Source organism: Amblyomma americanum, chromosome 1 (assembly GCF_052857255.1).
Source record: "Amblyomma americanum isolate KBUSLIRL-KWMA chromosome 1, ASM5285725v1, whole genome shotgun sequence".
Lineage (NCBI taxonomy): Eukaryota > Metazoa > Arthropoda > Arachnida > Ixodida > Ixodidae > Amblyomma > Amblyomma americanum.
In genome coordinates this window covers 363,406,275-363,427,396 of record NC_135497.1, presented here as the reverse complement: position 1 = coordinate 363,427,396, position 21,122 = coordinate 363,406,275, and the positions used below count along the sequence as shown (strand labels likewise).

Here is a 21,122-nt window from a genome sequence, read left to right as displayed (position 1 = left end):
CGAAAAAATGAATATCTGGCCTGGTGATTGGAAGGGCAAATTGGTCGGCCGAAAAAATGAATATCTGGCCTGCTGCCCTGCACTGGGGAAGGAGTGACGATGAGAGATGGGTGACGATGAGGTTAGAAGAGAGATGAGAATGTGTACACGCACATTTGATGGGATCACAACCACGAGTCGAGGCCCATGTCGCTCAAAAAGCGTAAAAACGCACGCATTGCCTAGACTGTTTTCCAACTCTGCGGCCTATAGCAGTAGGTCCTCGTAGAGTGGCCAGCTGTCTAAACGCTTCAAGAAAGAGGCCAACGTTAGTCTTTCGCGCGCATGTACTCGACACACCACTAGTATATGCTCCACAGTCTCAGTTATGCCACAAGTGGAACAGTGCGGAATATCCGCTAGTTCAACTAAATAATAAATAAAAAATACTTTCGCATGAAAGCGGCATCTAAACGGAGTCTATGCATCAAGCAAGCATAAGGACGCGCAATTTCACGCGGAACCAAAAATTTCGTGGCCGGATCTAGTCTTTAAGGCGGATGTACTGAGAGTCTGGCGGGGTCCAGTATCTCACCGTGGCGCCCTCCATAATGAAAAGTCCGGAGTAAGACAAGTGGGGTTCGGGCTTTAGAAAGCCAAAGCTGTACGGAGGCTAGTAACTTCCAACTAATGCTTCTCCGCGTTATTGGAGAGCTCCGGGCAATTTTAGCACGGCAGCTCGACAATGACGATCACCTCGCTTCTCTCGCTCACCCTGCCCGTCGCTGGCCAGCACAGAGGCGCGGAGTATTTACGGCTACTCTCTAATGTTTTTCTCAGATCTCTTTTGTTCACTCTGCTATATTTTTTGCCCTTCTCCGACGCAAAGTGTCTGCGAATGATTGCACTCTCCGCACAGCTCCATCGAAAATAATACCGCTTGATTGCTGTCAAATAATAAAGAGGGGCTCATTTTGGGTTTACAGTATTGCAGGATGCAGCGTTGGTACCGTAGGCTCTATTTGCTTTCTTTTTTTGATTCGATTTACTTGCTTACTCCCGGAACGACAACATGATTTCGAATTCATAGAGCGTGCGGCTCATCGCATAAACTCTGTGAACAAGAAACAGCCTCGCATGCGAAGGGAAAAAAATGATCAGAGAATTCATGAAAGCAAGCCGCACGACGGGCGACTTGAATATGTAGCAAATTAAGAGGCCTTTGTCGAAATCGTCTCCTTTGCATATATGAACAAGTCACAGTGCAGTTTCAGTGGTAAAAAGTACCATTGAAAGTTGTTTTTGTCGATGTCCTTCAGGGTTACCTGCATTGTCCTCCCAATCTCATTTCTCGGCACAAGGCGCTCTATCATTAAGCTTAGTTTTCAGTTATCGGGCCATCAGATGAGCTCAGTCTGGACGGTTGGAGAGTGGGAAACCATAGTGTTGTGTTTGAGGAGCCTGAACACTAGCCATATTCGAGCGGGTAACGAGATGCATGACAACAACTGAGGTGCGTTGTTATTATGCATCATGTCATCAACCTGCTCATCGAATGCACTGCTTTAAAGCTTGGCTAGCACAGATACGACTGGCGCATGTCACGGTGCATCACGGAACTGAGGCACATCGTCTTGGTGCAACACCTAAAATTTATGGCTTTACCGAAGAATCCGCTCATATTGACGACCCGAGAACATCGCACCAGAACAATTTATTCGCCTTCTGCCATTCAAAGGCCAATTGTATGTGCGTAAGCGTTTTGGCGCGAGGAGACTGGGCAACCATCTGCGACGACGGGCCGACTTCAAGCAAGAATGAAGAAGTCGCCCCTGTTGATGACTTTCTGCTCATTTTGAAAGGCTTAAATCAGTTGTATGCTTCAATGGGTCCCAAAGGTGCATCGGCAAATGCTATTTCCAGGATTTGATGGGTCTACGAGTTTGCAAAAAAATTTGAAGCGATCTTTTTTTTCAAATCAGCCGCAATATCGATCGGGAAGAGGCTCAATGTCTTCACAGAAATACACAGTATGAACAAATACGGCTTTTCACTGCAGCAGTAACTTGAGCGTGGTGTCTATATACTTGTACGAGCAGTAAATACACGTCTTTCGGCGTTGCAGACATGAACATTTGCGACATCACTTCTTGCATTTCATGCACGACTAGCAGAAGCTTGATACACCGTAGCATGCATTTAGACATTACTTTCCATGCTACCTGTTCTGCTAGAGAATTCAACTGTATCTTATTCATCTCAAATAAAGTGAGTAGCTTACTTCTACGCCCTACGTGCCTGTGGCAACTAAACAGTTCGCAAGCGTTAGACATCCGATTTTATGCCGTAGGAAAATATAGAAATATTCTACCCAGTGCATCCTTTCAAGAGTTACAACGAATACAGCTCTTTCACGAGTCTACCTGAAAAAATAAAATTTACTGCTCTTTCGTTTGTTTGTTTTTTCACTTTGGTTTGCTTTATAACGCTTCTCTTGAACGTTAAATTTGACGATTTCACGCTTTTGGAGGTGAGACCTCTGCGAGATCTAGTATTTTCCTTCGGTGTTTAGCGCAGGTTGTACGCGTCACACCAGTGGTGAGCTCATGCACGTGGTCGCGACTTACTTCCGGTGAAGTAGGCGCACATCATGGCCGTAAAGGGCTGCGAGGCGGTCTCCCTGGAGGCGCCCGAGTACTTGATGAGTCCCACGTAGAGGACTGGCGTGGAGCTGAGGCCAACCCAGCCGAAGAAGGCGTAGGCGGTGCAGAAGACGCCCAGGTACCAGGCCCTCTTGGAGTCGGGGCCTTCGCGCGCTGCCCCCTTGCGGGCGGGTCTGGTCTGCGGCATGGCCATCGGTGTCTCTGGTGTCTCTGCTCACGGGCGCCCAGGGTTCTGCGAGTGAGTGCGGCAGTCAGCCTCGTACCCCTCTGCAGTGGCGTCAAGGAAAACCGTAAAGACATCCGGCCGTGCAGCAATACGCGTGCCTGCTTTAGGCTTTGGTTTGTCATGGTCTTCTATAGCCCAAGGCACCTCGGCGTCAAATCGTGCGGTCGGCCTGCTAGAACGACCAAAACATTGGAAGCATGTCCGAATAAAAAAAGAAAAAGGTAGACACCATTTCCTCTTACAACGTCCGCTTTTAGCGGATGACCATGAGGTGCATTTGCTAGTATCTTTTTCGATAGGATTCCTTTGTAAGAATGAGTATTTGTAGTTTTATACCTGTCGTTTTCAACCTGCAGCCTTCATGCATTTTGCCGAATACGCTTAAAGTGCTTGCTCACCTCGCGACCTTGCCATCATATTTGTGCGTGAACAGTTATGAGGTCAATGGTGAGTGAAAGTGTAACGGCCAGGTTAAACGAAGACGACAATGACGGCCCCTCCTGCCTCATCCAATTTTCATTTGCATCGTTTTCTTCCTGTTTGTTTTTTCGTTAGCTTTCCCGTCTCAAGGCGAAGCCAGAACGCGAGACCAGAAGTCGCTGCAATTAACGGCCCGCTAGCAGCACTAAGGTCGTGACGCCCTAAATGCCTCGCGTTGAGCCCGCAAACGGCCCTACATCCTTATGACCCGTTATCCGCGTACTCTGGTCACCACCTGATTTGATAACGGCGTCTCGGGCGGAAAACACGAAGTCTCAGTGCTGCCAGAGCGTATTCTTTCCGACTGGACCATAAAGAGAAGCACGTCGTCATAGCCGTCACATATGCGCCACGGCGGGACGGCTGTGCGCGCCACTATATCGCGGTGGACACCCAAACAGCTGAGCTTCAGCCCGCGCCTGTAGGAAGGCGCAGCGAAGAGAAAGTTTTTTAAGGTCGTGGTGCCTGTGCAACAACGGGCCTCGCGCATTTCCACGAGAGCCCATTTTTTACCTGCCTCTCACCGCACACAGGCTTTTTCTTTACATAACTCGTACAAATAAAAGAAAACGTACGCCCTATCTTCTCTCCAAGGGGAGGCTAAGTAGTTACGTACAGACTTTGTCACCAGTATGCAGCCAAAACGATATGGCTTCTCTGCCATGCTGCGTGTCTTGATGGCGTTCCAAAGCTCTTGAAGGGCGAGGAACTCTCACTTTGACCCCTCCGAACGTTAGGACTTCCGTAGTTGCTACAAGAGCCGTACTACACGGCTTAGAAGAAAGTCCCTTGGGCTTTTTACTTTTGACACAGGCTGTGAATTATGTACCGTGCAGTACAGGCGTAACATTAAGAGAGAGGAAGAGGGCAGAATGGAGGACAGGGAATAAACGCTGTGAGTGATATATATAGTCGAAGTCAAGAAGAAATGGACATGAGCAGGGAATGTAATCATTGGTCGCTCGGGGTAACATAGTGGGTGCTAAGAGAAGGCACAAGTAGCAGGGAGTGGTGAGAGTCAGGTGGGCAGGACAAATTAGAAAGTTTGCAGGGGATATGGTGGCTGAAGCTCGCGCCTGACAGGATTATAAGTGGAGGTCAGAAGGAGATACCTTTGTTCTGCAGTGGACGCAGTTGGGTTGGTGTTGATAATATTGTGTAGGTGCTGCTACGTAAACACTTTGAACGAAGTGCCTTTCGCAGGCAAACCTTGTGCGCAGTAAATCCTCCACATTTTACTCAGTGTGATCGTGTTTTTGTCGGCTCTTACTAAAGCCAGATGCCGTTCACGCGTCTTTCATTCATCAGTCCCTATGCCAAACGCCATGTGCGCACTGTTGCGGTTGAAGCGACAAGCATCCCAGGAGCATCGTCAGGTACGGCTTCTGTCAAGTGTGCCACTTTTTTTTCGCTAGCACCCGCGTTCGGAGCGCTGCGATATAGTCACGCAACGCAAGGAAGCTCTGACCTTGATAGGCAGAATAAGCATGGGAGAGGCGCTACTTTTTACCAGCACTTCAAATGTAGCTTTTGTTCACGACATGCCTTTTTCTAAAACGTTTAAAAGTAGTGAGTTCCCGCTTAAATATAGATTTGTACATTATGCGTCTCTTCGACGTACAGGTTTGGTCAAAAGTTTCCAGGCCACAGGGCCTGATTTTCAGCGGCATATCCTGCCACCTATGATAGCAATGAGGCTATCAAGATCCTCAAAGGTGATGATGATGCTTCTCCCATCCTGTATAGAAATTTTGGACTACGGGGGTGTCGTAGCCCTCTGACAATAGCGCTCAAAAGCAAACCATGTGGCCTGGAAACTTTTGACCGACCCTGTACATGTGCTATTTACAAATGTGCACACACTTCGTCAGGTAATTCCGAACTTCAACTGCACAATATTTATTTTAGTCAGCTCTTTGCAGTGAAGGAAAAAAGATAGTTTCTGAGAATTTTTGTTCAATGCTGGAGAGCCGTAAAACTGCTCGCGCCAAATGTTACGTCAGTATGAATTCCACAAGTGTAGGATCAGATGCATGCAAAGGGTATCGAATTACGTGATCAATCACATGAATCACGCCGACGAGTCTTCTGCGGACAGCGGTGTGATAAGACTTAAGAGACTATATACACCTAATTTGAGTTGCTTGTTTTGCTCTTTAAAATGATGCGTTAGACATTAGAATGCATAGATCATCACGTCGTATTAATCTACGACCGCTAAATATTTATAATCGTATTCCTTTGGTCATGCTGTTTCGGTATCATCAACTGAACGATGGCTGTGACGTATAGTGGATCTTTAAGTCACGTGACGCACGAAAAAACCTGCAATGTATCCACTGATGCATAGCTTTAATTCACTGCAGCAGTTGAACAGGTCTGCTTCAAGAGCTGCAATGAAAAAAAAACATGTCAGCAGTTATATTGCAGTTTTTTTTTCGTGCCTCACATGACCTCATGGTCAACTACACGTCACAGCCATCGCTCGGCTGATGAAACTGAAACAGCGTCAATAATTAAGTTCTTAATTATTTAGCGTCGTAGGCGAATATCGCGCGGTGATCTAGGTACATTAATGCATAACACATCATTTGAAGGAAGAAAACACGAAAGAAAAAAATTGATGTCTATAGTTGTTTATGAAAAAATTTCATGCAGAAAAAAAAAGAAAAGAAAAGGGAGGCGTCACATGCCAGCGGAAAACATTTTGGAAAACGGCGTTGGCTTCCAGTACACCTTAGAGGCGGATGATTCTTGAAGGTAGTACTGGGCAGGAGAATGCCGCATTTTTTCTCGAAAAATAAAAAAAAAATTCCTCTTCACATCTTTCCGAAACGATGGAGGAAACTAAGGTGCTCAACCGTGGTGAAGTGTAAATACCCGTATGCATGAGTAAAATCGTTCAGTGATCATATATCACTGATTGCGAAATCAGAACAAAATATTTTAGAGATTGAAGAAAAGGTCCACACGTATATTGGTATCATTGTGAGCACGGCTCTTACGGCTGACAATCAAATAACAGAGCAGGGGATGGCGTCTTAATCTTGTTCGTTTTTTGGTCCTTGATCGGTCGGCGACCTCAGGCAGACCGGTCACGGTTACCGTCACAGAGACAGTAGCGCACCACCAGCGGGACGATGTTAAAAGTGAAGAGGTCTTATGCATCCAACCGCAGATTTACATAGCTCTATGGACTCAAGCTATGGCTTGCACCGCCTTCTCTATCTTTCAAACACTGCAGTGGCCCGATAAAGTACTGTTTGTTTTGGTGCGACTGCTTTTGTCTTTTTCAGCCGCGGTTTTCTCAGTCTCGGGAGATGACGGGTGCCATATATATGAAAGCGTTTATTAAGTTCGTCTTCATTCGTATACTTTTCATGTTTGCTTGATTTTTACACATTGACTAACGCGAAAAAATGCTTACATGCTGCAACGGGCAAAAAAGAGCATTAGCATTAGTAACAGGACAAAAAGGACAAGCCGTACTGAAAAGTACGGCTGCTTAACGCTTGCTCTCAGTTCTCCTTGTATAACGATCTAACCGAAAGAAATAATTACTTCAACGCACTATGTTTCGCGACAGTTTCCAAAACATAAGTGTACAAGATTTGCCATTCAGGGAAATATTGGCTTCAGTGGAATCGAGAGGCACATATGCTATCTTAACGCAACACTAAGGGAAAATGGAGATTTTAGTCCCTCTCTCGGAAACCACGCAGCTTCACGCACTCATCCCACTCGCGCTACGGCCGACCAGCCAGACTGCCCGGGCGAAATTCGCCCCTTGATCAGACACTAATCATTCGACCTATTGGATTACTTCAGAAAGTGCGTAGAGGAACACGTGACCCTGTTCTCAGTATCATGAAACTCGGACAGAAGACATGCACGTTCGCACGTCTCCTTTCCTGATTTCAGAATACTCGAAGTGAAACCATCGGGTAGTATGCACGTGGCGCTCTTCTGGAATTAACACAGTACATTAGAGGATACTCAAGAGGATACGCATGGTTGCAGTCGTCACCTTGGACTCAGCAGGCATAAGTGCATGCTGCATGTGCGGGAAATCGTAAAAGTATTCACGGGTCAGATAGGGTTTCCGCATAATGATGGCGGAGATTACATACTGTCGGAATGAAAAGTAAGTTAACCACGGAATGAGATTTGAAGTTGCATTGCTTTAAACCTGGCATAGCAGTAAAGCTTTACTCTATTGGTCTACTGGTCACGCTTGTCACACTCGGCATTTTTTTTTTACTGAAGTGTTAAGCAGTACTGCAATAAAACTATAAAGTCGTGTCCGTTCTTCATTTACTTTTCCTGCCGATAGGACATTCGCGTAACCCAAAGGACTACACTGAGGTGGCAATTTATTAGCAGACTGGCACTAGCTATTAAAGTCCGCAGCCTACAGTTAAGCTTAATAACAGAGGAATCGCTTGGAAAGGTGTCCCCCACTTGAATCATTGTTGTAGTGTTTCGTTGGCATCACATTCTTTGCATACCTTTACGGCTCTTGCACATTTCTATTGGCACACGCACGCGAAGATGGTAACCATGGTGACTGCTGAAGTAAGATGCGCTACTTACAGACGAACGAATACTGCTGCGTACCTGAGCCACCAATCAGCTAGAACAGGCTTGTTTTTTCCTCGGATGTTGCCCGAAGCAATACAACTGGCGTTATCACACAATGGCCGCATGGTGGCGTAAACCTCTTCAGTATATGAGTTCGTAGATCTGAAAATCCGGACTCGGTGCTGCTCCCGGTGCATTGCGAAGTGCCCAGCGCGCAGATGTCGGAAAATATATAATGAAAATTTGTAGCCACATGAAAAGTGACTCGCACTGCTTTCCTGTGGTTACACCTTTGGGTTTTTGTGCCGCCCTTTAGAAGGTCATACGCTAATTTGTTCGCTATCATTGGTGTCCACAAATTTAGGCTGTCTTCAACACCCCTTTTATGCGCTTTCCAAGGTCCAGCTTCCTAACCGAAGGATATCTGATGAATATCTCCCAGCAGCAGCAGCACAAAAAAAAAAACGGGTAAAGGTATACCGCCTCACCTATCCTTCTTTCCAGCATAAAAAGAGGAAGGAAAAATAAGACCTGCGCAGGCCTTTCAATGAAGCAAATGACGAAGTTAGGGGACTGCATATGAGACGCCAGTATGCTGCTGCTTGGACGTTTAGCGCTCTACAGCCGCGGACGAAAGACGCGGATTCAGCGGCGTCATTTGCCTTAACCCCGCCACTTAAACTCTCACACCCAGGCGTCCATCGCTACTTGCGTGCGAATCACGCGGCTACACCGTCGCAGCGGTCCTGGGCGCTGACCGCGAGTGGCGTTTAGGCGGCGCGGCGTCAGGCCCGGCTACTCACCAGGGAGAACACCGACTCCTCCAGTCGTCTCTCGGAGTGAGTGTCGCGTCACGGAGGGGGCGCAAACAGCAGCGGCCGATCGTAAAACAAATTGACCAACCTGAGAAGCAGTTGTTCTCGGCGAATCCTTATCTCCGGCCAACGTCGACGGTAAGGGGAACGCATCGGTACTCCCGCCTGCTTCGTCTCGGCGCCCAGGCGCACATGTGGCTGGCCGCGGTGGTGCCGCTACCGGCGACTGCCGCAGCGCGGAGAGATGAAGCTTTCTGCGCGGCATATGCAAGCGGCTCGTACTCGGGCGCACGCGAGCGGTCTGGGTACCGGCGATCCACGTGCGGGCTCGAACGTTGACAGCTGCTGGAAGGTCGACGTCGACCGTATGGCCCGCTCGTCGTTATCTTGCACACAACAGCTCGACGCACGGCGCCTATCAAAATCCCGAATAACGAGTACGGACAGATCGGGTTTGCTTTTCTGAGGGGCAAAAACTCGGGGGCACACGAAACAGCGGCGACAAGCTAATCCAGTTGGGTCATCTTTAAGCTCGTTTGGTGGCGGCCACGTCGGTGTAACGCGTATGCGTGCTTCATTTGTTGGTACCGAAGGCTGCTTGACGTCCAGCAGCATTTGTGAGTTAGCTGCGGAGCGTTCATGAAAAAAAAGCGTCGTCAGAGTAGTGAGTATTTATTATTACTCTCATTGTGTTCTGCCAGCGCCTTCTCAGGCGCACTTCCGTTCACGAAATATGCAAACAGCAGCGTATTCTCATTGAATAAACAAGACAACGTGACCTCACCCTAGTAAGAACTAAAGAACTCCCGTTTTCCCGCAACTGTTGCAGTTATTATACAGGAAAATAATTGGTATTTTTCAATTGACAACCAGCCATTCCGATATTTTAAGAAATATTTTCTCTTCCTGGAGATTGTCAAACATACCTACTGCTAAATACAAAGCAGCTGCAAATCGATATTTTATATGGCCACAATTTCAACTAGAGTGATGTCTTTTTTTGTTAATAACTCACAAAGCTTACTTAGCACGTCAAGACGTCTATGCAATGCTACTCGTAGCCAGACCACCGCATCGAGAATCTTAGCAACCCACACCCAGTAGTGGGATACAAAAGGAAATCGTTGACGGTTCTGTTTACATGTGTCTTCGAGGATTTATGTCTCCGCTCGGCAGTGCAAGCCACTTGTAAAGGGCAAAGATACAGGCCTGACGCAACCTGGGCGATAGAAGCCATCATTAAATATAGTCGTGCGTCGAAGTGCCACAGCTTTTTGAATTGAGTTCGTGAACGAGTTCCCTCTTCACCGACCTGTGGTGACGGAACACGATCTACCCTGGCTCGTCATCAGCCACGAGCGACTGAAAGAAACGCCAAGAGCTGTGAGCGCAGAGCCAGTTCTACGGCCATTGACTGTTCACTCGTTCTTCGCGCTCCTGGTAATTTGTGAGGTTTACGTGCGCCTTTATTTTACCAGCTCGCGTTTAATCTTGTCTTTTTCAAGAAACATTACCTGACTCTTTGTCATGCTTTCCTTCGCACTTATTTCGCACCGGCGGCCAGTGACGCTGCCTTGCTTACGCTCTACAATGGCGGACCGTCTCCAAAGCAGTCGGACTTTCCTGAAAGGTGTTCGCGCGTGCTGCTCGATCCATGTCGGGCCCTTGCTCATTGGGTGCCTATCAGAGGAGTGTTTATCCAATGGAACAATGTCCATTCCCAGTATTGCTCTTTCACGTCGTACAATAGATAAAAGAAGCGAAATGCTACCAGCTTCAGTACATTAGATGCTTCGGTCATAAAATTTGAAATATTTGCTACTCCGTTTTAGCGCAGTGTATACTCTTTGTATGGCAGTATCTTTTAATCTCCATCCACTTCTTTACAGCTCGTATTTACAGTTGCGTGGTTTTGTTATTTCTGTTTTGTTCTCAAAATAATTTAAATTTGAATACGTGAAGTGTTGCTACACCTGAATGCAACTGCTGGCCACTTTACGTTTATTGTTCATTTTATGTTACCAACTCTTCTGGGCAAAGCGAAAAGAGCATTCAGTGTTATTAAGTAATGGTATATCGTCCCAGGACGGATCGCATTCTCTGGCGTCTCCTATATTTAGCAGCTCTTCACGGCTGGTTCAGACGCACTGGAACAACTTATCACTCTAACTAGAGTAAATGCACATTTTCGCATTCATCGTTTGGTGAAATTGTGTCTCCTCGAGGACGTCATATATTGTTGAAATAAAGATTTGGCACATTTCTCCCGGTACTATCGTACTGCTGTTTTCTTGTTCAGCAATCGAGATTCACTGCACGGCAGCGGAAAAGTGGTGTTCAGGAGGCGCAGGTTTTCAGCTTTACTACGCGCTGAGCTGGTCATGCTAGTATAGCAAAAATGAGTCGTATCACTGTGATAGAATGCAGAAGCGGAAATCTATCTGGCTGCTATAGTCGTATCTCCTATAGCAAGACTGGAAAGGACAGTGCTTCTTTGACGAACGTCGGTCGCTCTTCCATCTGATAGGAGCGCGATGCATGTGAAGCAACACGCACGCACAATAGAGGCCATCGTTGCAAATTAAATATGTAATCAAGAATACATATTCTCAGAGTTACACGTAACGGAAAATAGGCCACATAATTCGCGACAAAGTTTAATTTCGGAACAATTTCGCACAACACAGGTGACGTAACAAGGCATGAATACGGCATGAGTTTAGCTTAATACGGCTGGCTAGACCTAGTTTATAGCCGCAGGATCTTTTGCTTTTGGAATTGTACCATCGGAGCGCTTTCACTGCTTCCGAAGGGTAATAAAAAAAACCATGTAGTACGCAAAACTGTGAAAAGCATTCAAATACACGAACACGTTCACTGTACGTTTAAACTCAAGCAATTTAGGGTCTCAGGTCATGACAGACTAGCGTGCAAACATAACGAACTATCGTACTGGATATGCTTATGATGCACCACGCGTAAAAAGTTGAAACGAAGCTTTGCTGTGTGCCTCTTACCAGAATGCGACATTTTAAAGCATGGGGAGTTGTTGCTCGCACAGGTTGCATTTTGTAAATACTCGAGATGGGCAAATGCCCAGAAAGTTTTTTTTATATATTTTCCTCCCTCGTCCTCTCCTTTAACCCTTGTTCCTGCCAGCAACTCTATACGGATTTCGTAAAATTTGCTGGTCCCTTGGACCCCACTTCGTTGTCATTGAGGGCGAGGGAGGAAAAGAAGAAGGAAAATGTGGGCATTTGTATACATCCCTGGAATTTACTGTCGAAAGACAAAGACGAACGATCGGGAAGGAACCCAGAGGCTTGATCTGTGGGTCAGGGGTTTTCGACGCAGCTTCTCAAAGCACAACGTAAACAGGCGGCTTCAGCGGAAAGAAATACTGTGAACACACAGGCGCCGTTACCAAAAGCGACAGTCGAAGAGGAATGCACAGGCTGCCAGCATGTCCAGTTTTACGAAAGCACGACTAAACAGAGGTAAAAAATCATGAGAGGAATCCCGATGGAAGCAAAAAGATATCGCGACTATACAAAAATACTCACCGAGCAAAACGTCTGCAAAACAAGCAAGCCACAAAAAGCAAAGAAAAATTGAACTGAAACAAGATTACCCGATGGGCAAAGTCTCTGTTCGCGGTAAAGAAGCAACGTTCTGCTTATGCGGGGAGCATGCCGGCCAAACTGATAGGCGAAGTGGAGAGATTCAAGAAACGTGCTTAGAACGTGTCGCAAGGCCTGCCAGGTCACCTGACCGCACATGGGAAGCAGTGTGGTTGTGTCCTTCTTTTCGAAGAATTCCGCATCGTGTTCGGGAGCATGAATGCTTACGACGGAGATTGGCGCCGCTCGGATCTGGCAGGCAACCAGAGTGAGTGTAGGGGAGATTTATGCACCGAGGTTACAGCGGCGGCCATTTTGTGGTGCATGTTACACGGCGGAAGGCTGTAAGCATGTCTAATGGGCTTATCGCCACCTGCTCCTGTGTGCACTGCTGAAGCTGCGCGCTGCACCACAAAATAGCACCTGTGACGTCACATGAATACCTCGTATGTCCTGCTCAACTGAGCAGGACGGGTAAAGTCAATCCACGTGACTAATGCTCTCGTTTTCGTGACTGAAAAGGAAAAAAAAAGGCAAAGCTAAATTTAGAAGCTCGACAGAGCTTTATTACTTCAGACTTTCTATCATGCGCTGTGTCACGAGCTATAGTTACAGCGTGACACTTGTAACTGAGTTATTATTTTTTTTCTTTTCGCTAAAGAAGACGAACTCATATCAAATAACCTCGTTCGACGGGTCTGTCTTATTTTTTAGTGGCTTCTTCGCTCTGAGCTGATTTTGGTGTTGTTGCGATAGCGCTTTGCGTCTATTGGCACTGTATTCCCTGTTTGCTATCTCGCTTTAGTTGGGCTTGAATAAAACTGAGAATGATGACAAGGTATATACATTTACATTTCTCTTGCACTGCGGATAAGAAACCAGTTGGTAATGTACGCGTACGTGCCCGTGTTTCGTTCCGTCGTCGCAATGTTTGCGCCGTGCTTGTAAGAACGTAGAAAGGAACGGCACCATGTGTGTCGTGCTGTTTTTCCTCGCGTGCTCGTCGCTATTTGCGAGAAAAAAAATGTTCAACGGTGTTAAACCACCTTCGTGCAGTGGATACACCACCAACTTATATCCTTAGTCCCAAATGTGAACAGCTGAGTGCTCCCACGTAGTGAAAAAAAAAACGGACACAGTTCTAGGATGGCACGAGAAAAATTGCAACAATTTTGAAGCAAAGATTCCTAAGTCGTGTACATGTTGGAGCGATAACGTTCTCTACATAATGTAGCAAAACTGATGAAGCAATGTATTAAACGGCTATATCGAAGAACGGAAAGAATTACGTTTTTACGCTTAAAGGAAATTCATAGCTAAGCATTGTGACGTTGTACACATAGGTTTATCTAGCAGGTAACATGCTGGAGAAATAGTAGGAGCTTTGAACGCCTACAGTGGAGAAAGGGTATACTTCGGCACTCATGCGAACAGTTCGGCAAGTAGCACGGAATGAGTTACCATTGAGGCACGGTCACCCGTTCCGTTTGAAGCACAGCGCGAACAAAACCAGCTCTTAAACAAGCATTTTTTTAAGTTTGAGGCCGCTACAAAAAAAAAGCGCTCCATTCAACAGCACGTAACGACGCGAACAAAGTAGGCGGAGTTGCGCGCTTATGTGTTGCTAGAGAGCCCATTTGCATTAAAAACAAGAGTACAGCTTACGGTGAGAGCTGGTCTAGTGCACCATGCCTTCATGCAAACGTCATTTTCCAGCTATTTCGAGAAAAAAAAAGCCGGTTGTCCGGGCTACACATACGCGCAAAAGAAAAAAAAAAGAACGCTTGTTAAGTTTTTGCGAAGCAGTGCAATTTCGGAATGCGCGCGTTGCTTGGTGTGTTGCACTCACACTCACAGGTATTGTCGCGACGTTGACCGCGAAGCGCTGGGACCCAAATCGGGCCGTCGCCTTCCACGACTGCAGCGCGGTAATCCGCAGATGCAACCCGGCTTGCTGACGACTGCGGAAGCAAGTCCTCCTCTGCACTTGAAACAGGCTTGGAGGGCCGGTGAAGTCGTTGACACCCCTGGTCGCAGGTCGTAGCACTCGCCGATGCTGCAGAGGTACGCTTTGCTCTTAGAGTGCAACGCAGCAGGCTTGGGGCTGAGTTTTGGTGAAGAAGCTGTTGCGCAGTGAAAACAATATTGTTTCTACCGACAAAGTATGTCTGCGACTACGCGAGCTTGCACAGGAAACCATTTGTCTTTTTTGCACGCGTTACTTTTGCTCGTCCCGGAAATTCCAAGTGGAAAGCTCAGTGTGGGCGGAGCGACAGAAGGAGAAGTCTCTTCTTCTGTGGAGAGGTGAGAAGGGGGAGCCCATGTGAGCTCACCTCAACTTCGATGTCACTACGGTTCTCTAGCAGCCCTGTGTTTCGGCCACACTTGAGGTTTCTGACAAAGGCAGGCAGCCCCGTGCGTTCCTGCCGCGTGTAGCGTCCGAAACCAGGTCATCTGCACCACACCAGAAGCAGGAACGACCATCTGGGATGGCCAACACACTGCACAGTCGGTACACACAAACGTTGTCCGCATGGCCTTGTAGCTACCGAACTGTGGCTGCTTGAGGCTTACACCCGAGAAACGGCGCCCTCCAACATGCGCGTAGCCAACATATTCCGGACAGCAGGAGAAACGAACTCGAGCCTATGTGCTGCATCTCTCATTTCGACGTGCATTGAATCTAGCAGCGATCGAAGGACTGCGCCTTCTTAAGGTTGAGCCCAGAGGTGCCAACAGGTTATCTGAGAGGAAGCTAGTGGACCCGAAGGAAGACTTGAGGTTAGTACGAGAAACCGCCGCGGTCGGCTTCTTGGAGATGCCCCAAAGGAAACAGCTGACACCTTACTTTGTCCGCCGCTCACCGACGTCCCGCGTCGCTGGAGCTCAGAGGATGGGCTTCTGTTAGCATGCTGTGCCCTACGGCCTGGGATTCGCGAAGGTGCACGGGCTACTTCAAGGCCGACGAGGTTGCGGATTAACGCGCTGCAACATACTCGCCTCCTCGCCCTCCCATCTTCAGCTGCGCTCGCAGTCGCCAGTGGATGCGTCGCCGCGGACATTTGGCGAGAGCTGCAGGAGTCGCTGCACGCCGAGGAGAGAGAGCACCTTCTCTCGCGCGAGGGAAATGAGAAGCATAGGAATGCCCGATAAACCCACAACCAGCGGTGAAATGCGCGTTCTTAACCGGTTTTTCATTTAAGTGCACGCCCGTAGTCCAAGGAGGTCAGCATTTGATGGGCACGCTAATTGACCAGTTAATTCCCGACTCCAAACACGTGGGTGAAAATTACAAGGTCCGAATGAAAGACTCTTCGAAATCCAGTGCTCGCTGTGTTTCCCGGTAAATGGCAGCAACTGTCGTCGTGGAATAAAACACGATGCTCTATCGCAGACAGACTGCAGCCACTCAAACCGTTTTTACACGTAGGCTGCTGAAGTGGAGCGCTGCTGAGAGTTTTTCTGCTGGCCGCAAAACTAAGCCGCGGTCCAAGATCCGGAGAGAACTGCTTACAAATTGCAATGCACTGTGAAATGTGCACGCCAAGCAACGATGTGTTTCGTTCGGCGCAGCCAATTCACCTGCGTATGAGGGAGCACTACGTGCGAGAAGCCTCAAGGTAATTGCTCGGAAGGTGCAAGATATGTCACAATCCAGTGTGTGGAGGAGTTTCCCTGGACGAAACAACCAACTTGTGACGACTAAGGACTTAGTCGTAAACTTGGGCAGTTCTGGCGAAACTGCTTGCGACATCACGAGTGAGCCGATAGTGTCTGAGTCAATTGGCACATCGTTTGAACCACCGACTCAAGGAACGCGACGGACTCGTGCAGGAAACTCACACCCGTCGCGGTGGCTCAGTTGGTTAGAGCGCTCGGCTGCTGAGCCGCAGGAATTGGGTTCTATCCCGGCCGCGGTGGCGCCGTTTCGATGGGGGCGAAACTCTAAATTCTCTCATGTTCTGTGTGATGTCAGCGTATGTTAAAGATCTAAATTTTGAAGCCGTCCTTCCTAGTGTTTGCAGGCTTTATCTGATAGCACCGTGAAGTATCTGCTTCCTAGTAGCTTTAATAAGCCACGGTCTTCATTATCATACGTGTTTACAGGTACTGTTCAAATCGAACTAACAGATGTCGCAGATAAAAAATTACAGCCGATTTAGCTTACTTGGCCAAATCCGAAGTGTGTGTGCTAGCTCGTCGCGTTCCATTTCGCTCTCGGTTCGAGGGTTAGATTTCAAGACCAGGCAGCAGGCAAAGATCGGCGAAATCGGTGACTGGGGAGCTCAGTGGTAGCGCAATATAAAGTGCTGGGACCGCTTAACGCAACTTAAGAGGGAACTACAATAGAGGTGTGTGCTCTGAATTCACCGCACACGGATGGAAGTTGACGAAGACGACGAAATGCAATCCAGCTGAATATGCTGGCGTGGCAAGGACGTGTCCCCCCCTCCCCCTCCAAGTACTTTGACGTATCGTTAAGCGCGTACAGGCTCATTGAAAACTATCGGAAAGATCGCGTATCGGCTGTACAGCGCTATGCTCAGACATTTGTTCCACATGCATGTCTCTAAGTATTCGACAAGACTACCGCCTGTAACTTGTTTCTAGCGAGAAAAAATTATTTTTTTGCAGATTATTTACTGCGCCAGGATTCCTATTCATCGCTTCCATATAGTTTTTGACATCTTGTTTAGAGTTCTTTCATGGAACCCATGCGACGTGATTATCTTTTCCGACCTGTCAGCGCGTGTGGGCAAGGTTTTGTCTATCTTTATGGGCCGCAGATTGCTGCCCGCTTTATGTTTTTACGCGACACTTCCCGCCCGATACTTCTAGCGTTTTTGCAGACAAATTTGTCTTATGTTTTGCCCACACTGATTGTGTCCCGTAACTTCTCTGACCGTCCTTGTTTATGGGTGTTTATGAATGAGGTACATTTTGCTGTGCGTTTTCTGTTGCTCTGTTTTTTAACAGAGTTCTTATTTTCAGAGTCGCGAAAACGCTTTTACAAAGACTTGATTTCGACGCTAAATCTCAAGTACCACTCAGTGAACTTTAGATTTCCCGGACATGATGTCCTTACGTGGGTGCGAAAAAATGTTACTGTCACCGAGCACTAAGACTTTCTTATACAAGCTACATACGGAAACATCGCCCGTGAAGACTTGGCTTCAGAAAAAGGGAATTTTTGTGCCATCTGTGAACTGCCGCCTTTGTGATGTTCCTGAAACAATTGAACTTTGCTTCACCTATTGAGAGGACGCAATTCTCCTCTGGGATGTCTTGCAACGAACCTTAAAAAAGCGAATTTATTTGACTTCTCATACCATGCGATACCTCACTGGAGTGCAATATGTTGATGAACCTCTTGATATGTCTCATCTGATTGGACTATACAGCTTATGGAAAGCTAGAATGATGGATTGGATGTATCAGTTGATTCGACGAAATCTCATTTCTGCCAAATGATTCCCTCATCTGAGGGAAGTATATGAACCGACCGACTTTAAACCGCAGTGCACTCGCTCTTGGTGATGTGCTCAGCCTTACCTCCCGGCTAGTGGTCTGTTGCTATCTCTCTTTGAGATGTCTTTCATGGCGTTTCCTAAAAGCTTTGCAATAGTTCTTGTAAATGGACCATATTTTCAGTGTAATAAACACCATGTTAAAAGAAAATGTGGCGATAGTATAGTGCTCTCGTGCAGTGGCCAGTGAAGCTGATCTGATCGCCTCCCTCGGATTCGACAACAGGGCGCGGCGCAATCGCGGCCATATTTATTGTATTTCTGCAGGTCTATTTGGTTTCAGACACTCAAACAGACAACGGGTTTTCTCGAGATTGGAGGCCTTGGTGCTAGAGTGCTAAGAAAGTACCATTACTTAAAGCGACCAAAGCTGCAGTTTAATGTCACACACGACGGAAGCCAACAGTCACCGAAACAAACTAGCAAAGGAGATTTTTTTTCGTTTTTTCGTTTTTTTATCGGTCATGATGGCCAGTGTTAGTAAAAACTGCCCGTAATCGCAACCGCGCATTAGGTGGACATAATAGCCCATGAAACTGCAACCTACCAGAGCAGGTATGTAGAAATGATATATATTCGTCACACGACAACAGTATAAGCGCTTTTTTATCAATGCATTAGATGAAGTTATCAGCATCTGGAGGCCCTGCCTTCCCCGTCCTGTAGGGATACTTCGCTGCATACTAAGTGTGCACTGAGACAAAGATCTTGAGGCCTGCCAGCGTTGCTGATCGGCTCCACTGCGTAGTTCTCCACACCCGTGCGCTGGCGAAGCATTCTGGCTAGAATGATTTGAAACTAATTCACGAAAATTTCATGACGAAGGACATCTGGGTCGTACAGCCTAACTGTGCGTCAGTAAGGTACGCGCTGCATGTTCCTATAATACGATGCAAATGATTGAGGACATAATGGAGTCTCTACGCGGCATAAGCCACGGCCTGCTTGCAGCGATGGTCTAATTGGAAAGAGGCTTGAATTGTACCGCCCCTGTGAGCTTGAAGTGTAATGGGAGCGCTCCCGCGATATCTGCTATCTCGTGTTTTATGAAATCGTCCATGTCCCGATCCTCTCATAACGCTTACACTTGAACTTACTATCTTGGACTCTCGATACAGCTTTAGTATGCGTGTGCAGTGGCTTGCTGTTCCGTGCCTAAGGGACACGAAATTACGCGGCTTAGTCTCCTGCTACGAACGCCAACGCGTCTCTGTAAGAGGATGAGTTAGATAGCGAAGACGAAAAAAAATGAACGAATTAATCAATAGCGCTCAAAAGTGTCCAATTTTTCAAACAGCTAAGCGTTATACTGGTGCAGCCAAAGTGTTGATTAAAACGCGCATGGATGTTTTGTTCTAGGGGTGGAAGCCGCTAAACTTCCACCCTGTGGTTGCCCTCGTTTTCACTGAACACAAACGATGGTTTGGCTGAAACAAGAGCAATTTTTCGACCATATTGCTCTGTAGGGTGATATGAAATCACTGTATCAATTAGATAACGCCAAGTACAATCTTTCCGGACTCTTCACATATTGTGTTTCATGCGCTAGTTTTGCACTCCCGTCTGCCCACCATGCAGTCAGAATACTCGGTGAAAAGCAAATACACATTCTACGTCAAACCACCAACGTCCCGCCTCAACGATGTACGTCAGATCATAGAATTTTCCGCCACCCAGGCAGAGACAGATTTAAGCATTTTATAATATTCTGACGCGTGTTCTGCGATAGACAACGATGCATGGATGACGCGTGGGATCACTGCTGCTTACTCCACCCACGGACGCATTTCCTTGAGCGGCTGCGATCCTTTGAAGTCCGCATCAGATATCGTTGTGGCACGAGCACCGAGACTTATTATTAATTCTACGCATTTTCCCCCATTAATGTTTTTTTTCTTGCTTTTTCGGGCTACTCGTAAAGCGCGATGATGAAACCCGTTTCACATGCCGGATGCGATGGGATTGACTGTTTAGCCATTCGAAGGCGGTAGAGCTTCTTTCACGAGGGGAATCGAAAAAGAACATCACTGCGCATATTCATTCTCCTTAATGATGTCGAAACGTAAGGACGGTTGCAAATAAGTGACCGTGACCGAAAGCACTTTCTGTGCTGTATTTTTGTGTGCGCGCTTGTATGTGTGTGTTTCCTTACCCTCGGTCTTAGAAAATACCCGTTCATTCAGTTGCTTGCTACTAATCCTGACCCGCAATATTTGAAGTTAAGAACGAATCAGAATGCAAAATCGTTTCCTCCGCACCCCTGTGACTTCAGGTGAGAAAGCGTGGGTGCTGCTGTCAGCTAGCCGCATTCGACTTTTTGATGGGTTAATGATCCTGCAGTTCAACGCGCTCCACGGGCACACCTGAACTCTCCTTTCTTTTAGTCAGCACACTTCAAGAAACACGGCATTCCGGGGTGACGTTGATGAAGCTCTTTGTACGTCTTCAAGACTGGTCGATGCGTCCCGGTTAGGGTACTTTCACAGATAGCTATTGGGAGCAACCCGACCGGTCCCACCCTGCAACTGCTAGGCAGTGTAGGAAACGAGAATATAAGAACACAAAGTAGTTTTACGCAAAAACACTGCGTGGTGGCCGGGATGTAACAGCTGGCCTTCCACAGTAGCCAGGGGGACGATACCAATAGTGAGATTCAGAAAGAAAGGCCTCCCCCAATCTCGAGCGGCAGTTGCGGGAAAGAAGTTTCAAAAATGAACCGACGCTGAGGCAGCGATCGAATATCGCGTGTTAACACACCTAACATAGGTCGCCGGTTCGAATCCCTGCCACGAGGCAGACCCTAACTTAACTAATAAGTTTATGCTGCACGATATATTGGCGAGCTCCTGTTGATGACCTGAGAGAACCTGCCAGTTTCAGTTGCGTGGTGCGGACGTGCGGTCACTACTGCCCTATATAGGCGCATTGCATCATCATTTATATCACCCCACTGGCCATCATGAACTGCTTTTAACCCAACAGCGTTATGGCTGTCGTTCTGCACAAAATCCGGCTTTGTTACGCTGTCGGCGTTGTGAGCGAAAAATCCCCGGAGAAGCAACTTAGGCGGGCCACCTAGGTCACGTGACCTTGTGGCGCAGTCCCAACCTGCCCACCGGACTGCGCGCAAACTGACCACCGTGGCAGGCGGCAATTAAGTTAATTATTCGCCTCCAGAGGTTGCTCGGGAAGAGTAAGCTGGGCCACACGTGCCTCACCGGTGGCTGCAC

At 47.4% G+C, this 21,122-nt stretch overlaps 1 protein-coding gene across 5 annotated transcripts in view; it reads right to left on the bottom strand.

The window, feature by feature from the left end:
* LOC144115623 (monocarboxylate transporter 12-B-like) overlaps nt 1-21,122 on the bottom strand; it is a 64,544-nt gene that overhangs the window by 42,840 nt on the left and 582 nt on the right. Inside the window, exons 1-2 of one of the 5 annotated variants that reach the window (XM_077650044.1) lie at nt 14,220-14,405; nt 2,607-2,874 (exon numbers count right to left, since the gene is read on the bottom strand). In XM_077650044.1, coding sequence (XP_077506170.1) covers nt 2,607-2,835 — 229 coding nt within the window. In that variant the 5' untranslated portion in view covers nt 2,836-2,874; nt 14,220-14,405. Of the gene's footprint in view, nt 1-2,606; nt 2,875-7,965; nt 8,253-8,732; nt 8,806-8,832; nt 8,972-14,219; nt 14,406-21,122 lie in introns of those variants that run through there. The other 4 variants (XM_077650046.1, XM_077650043.1, XM_077650045.1 and 1 more) reach the window with 4 other exon arrangements.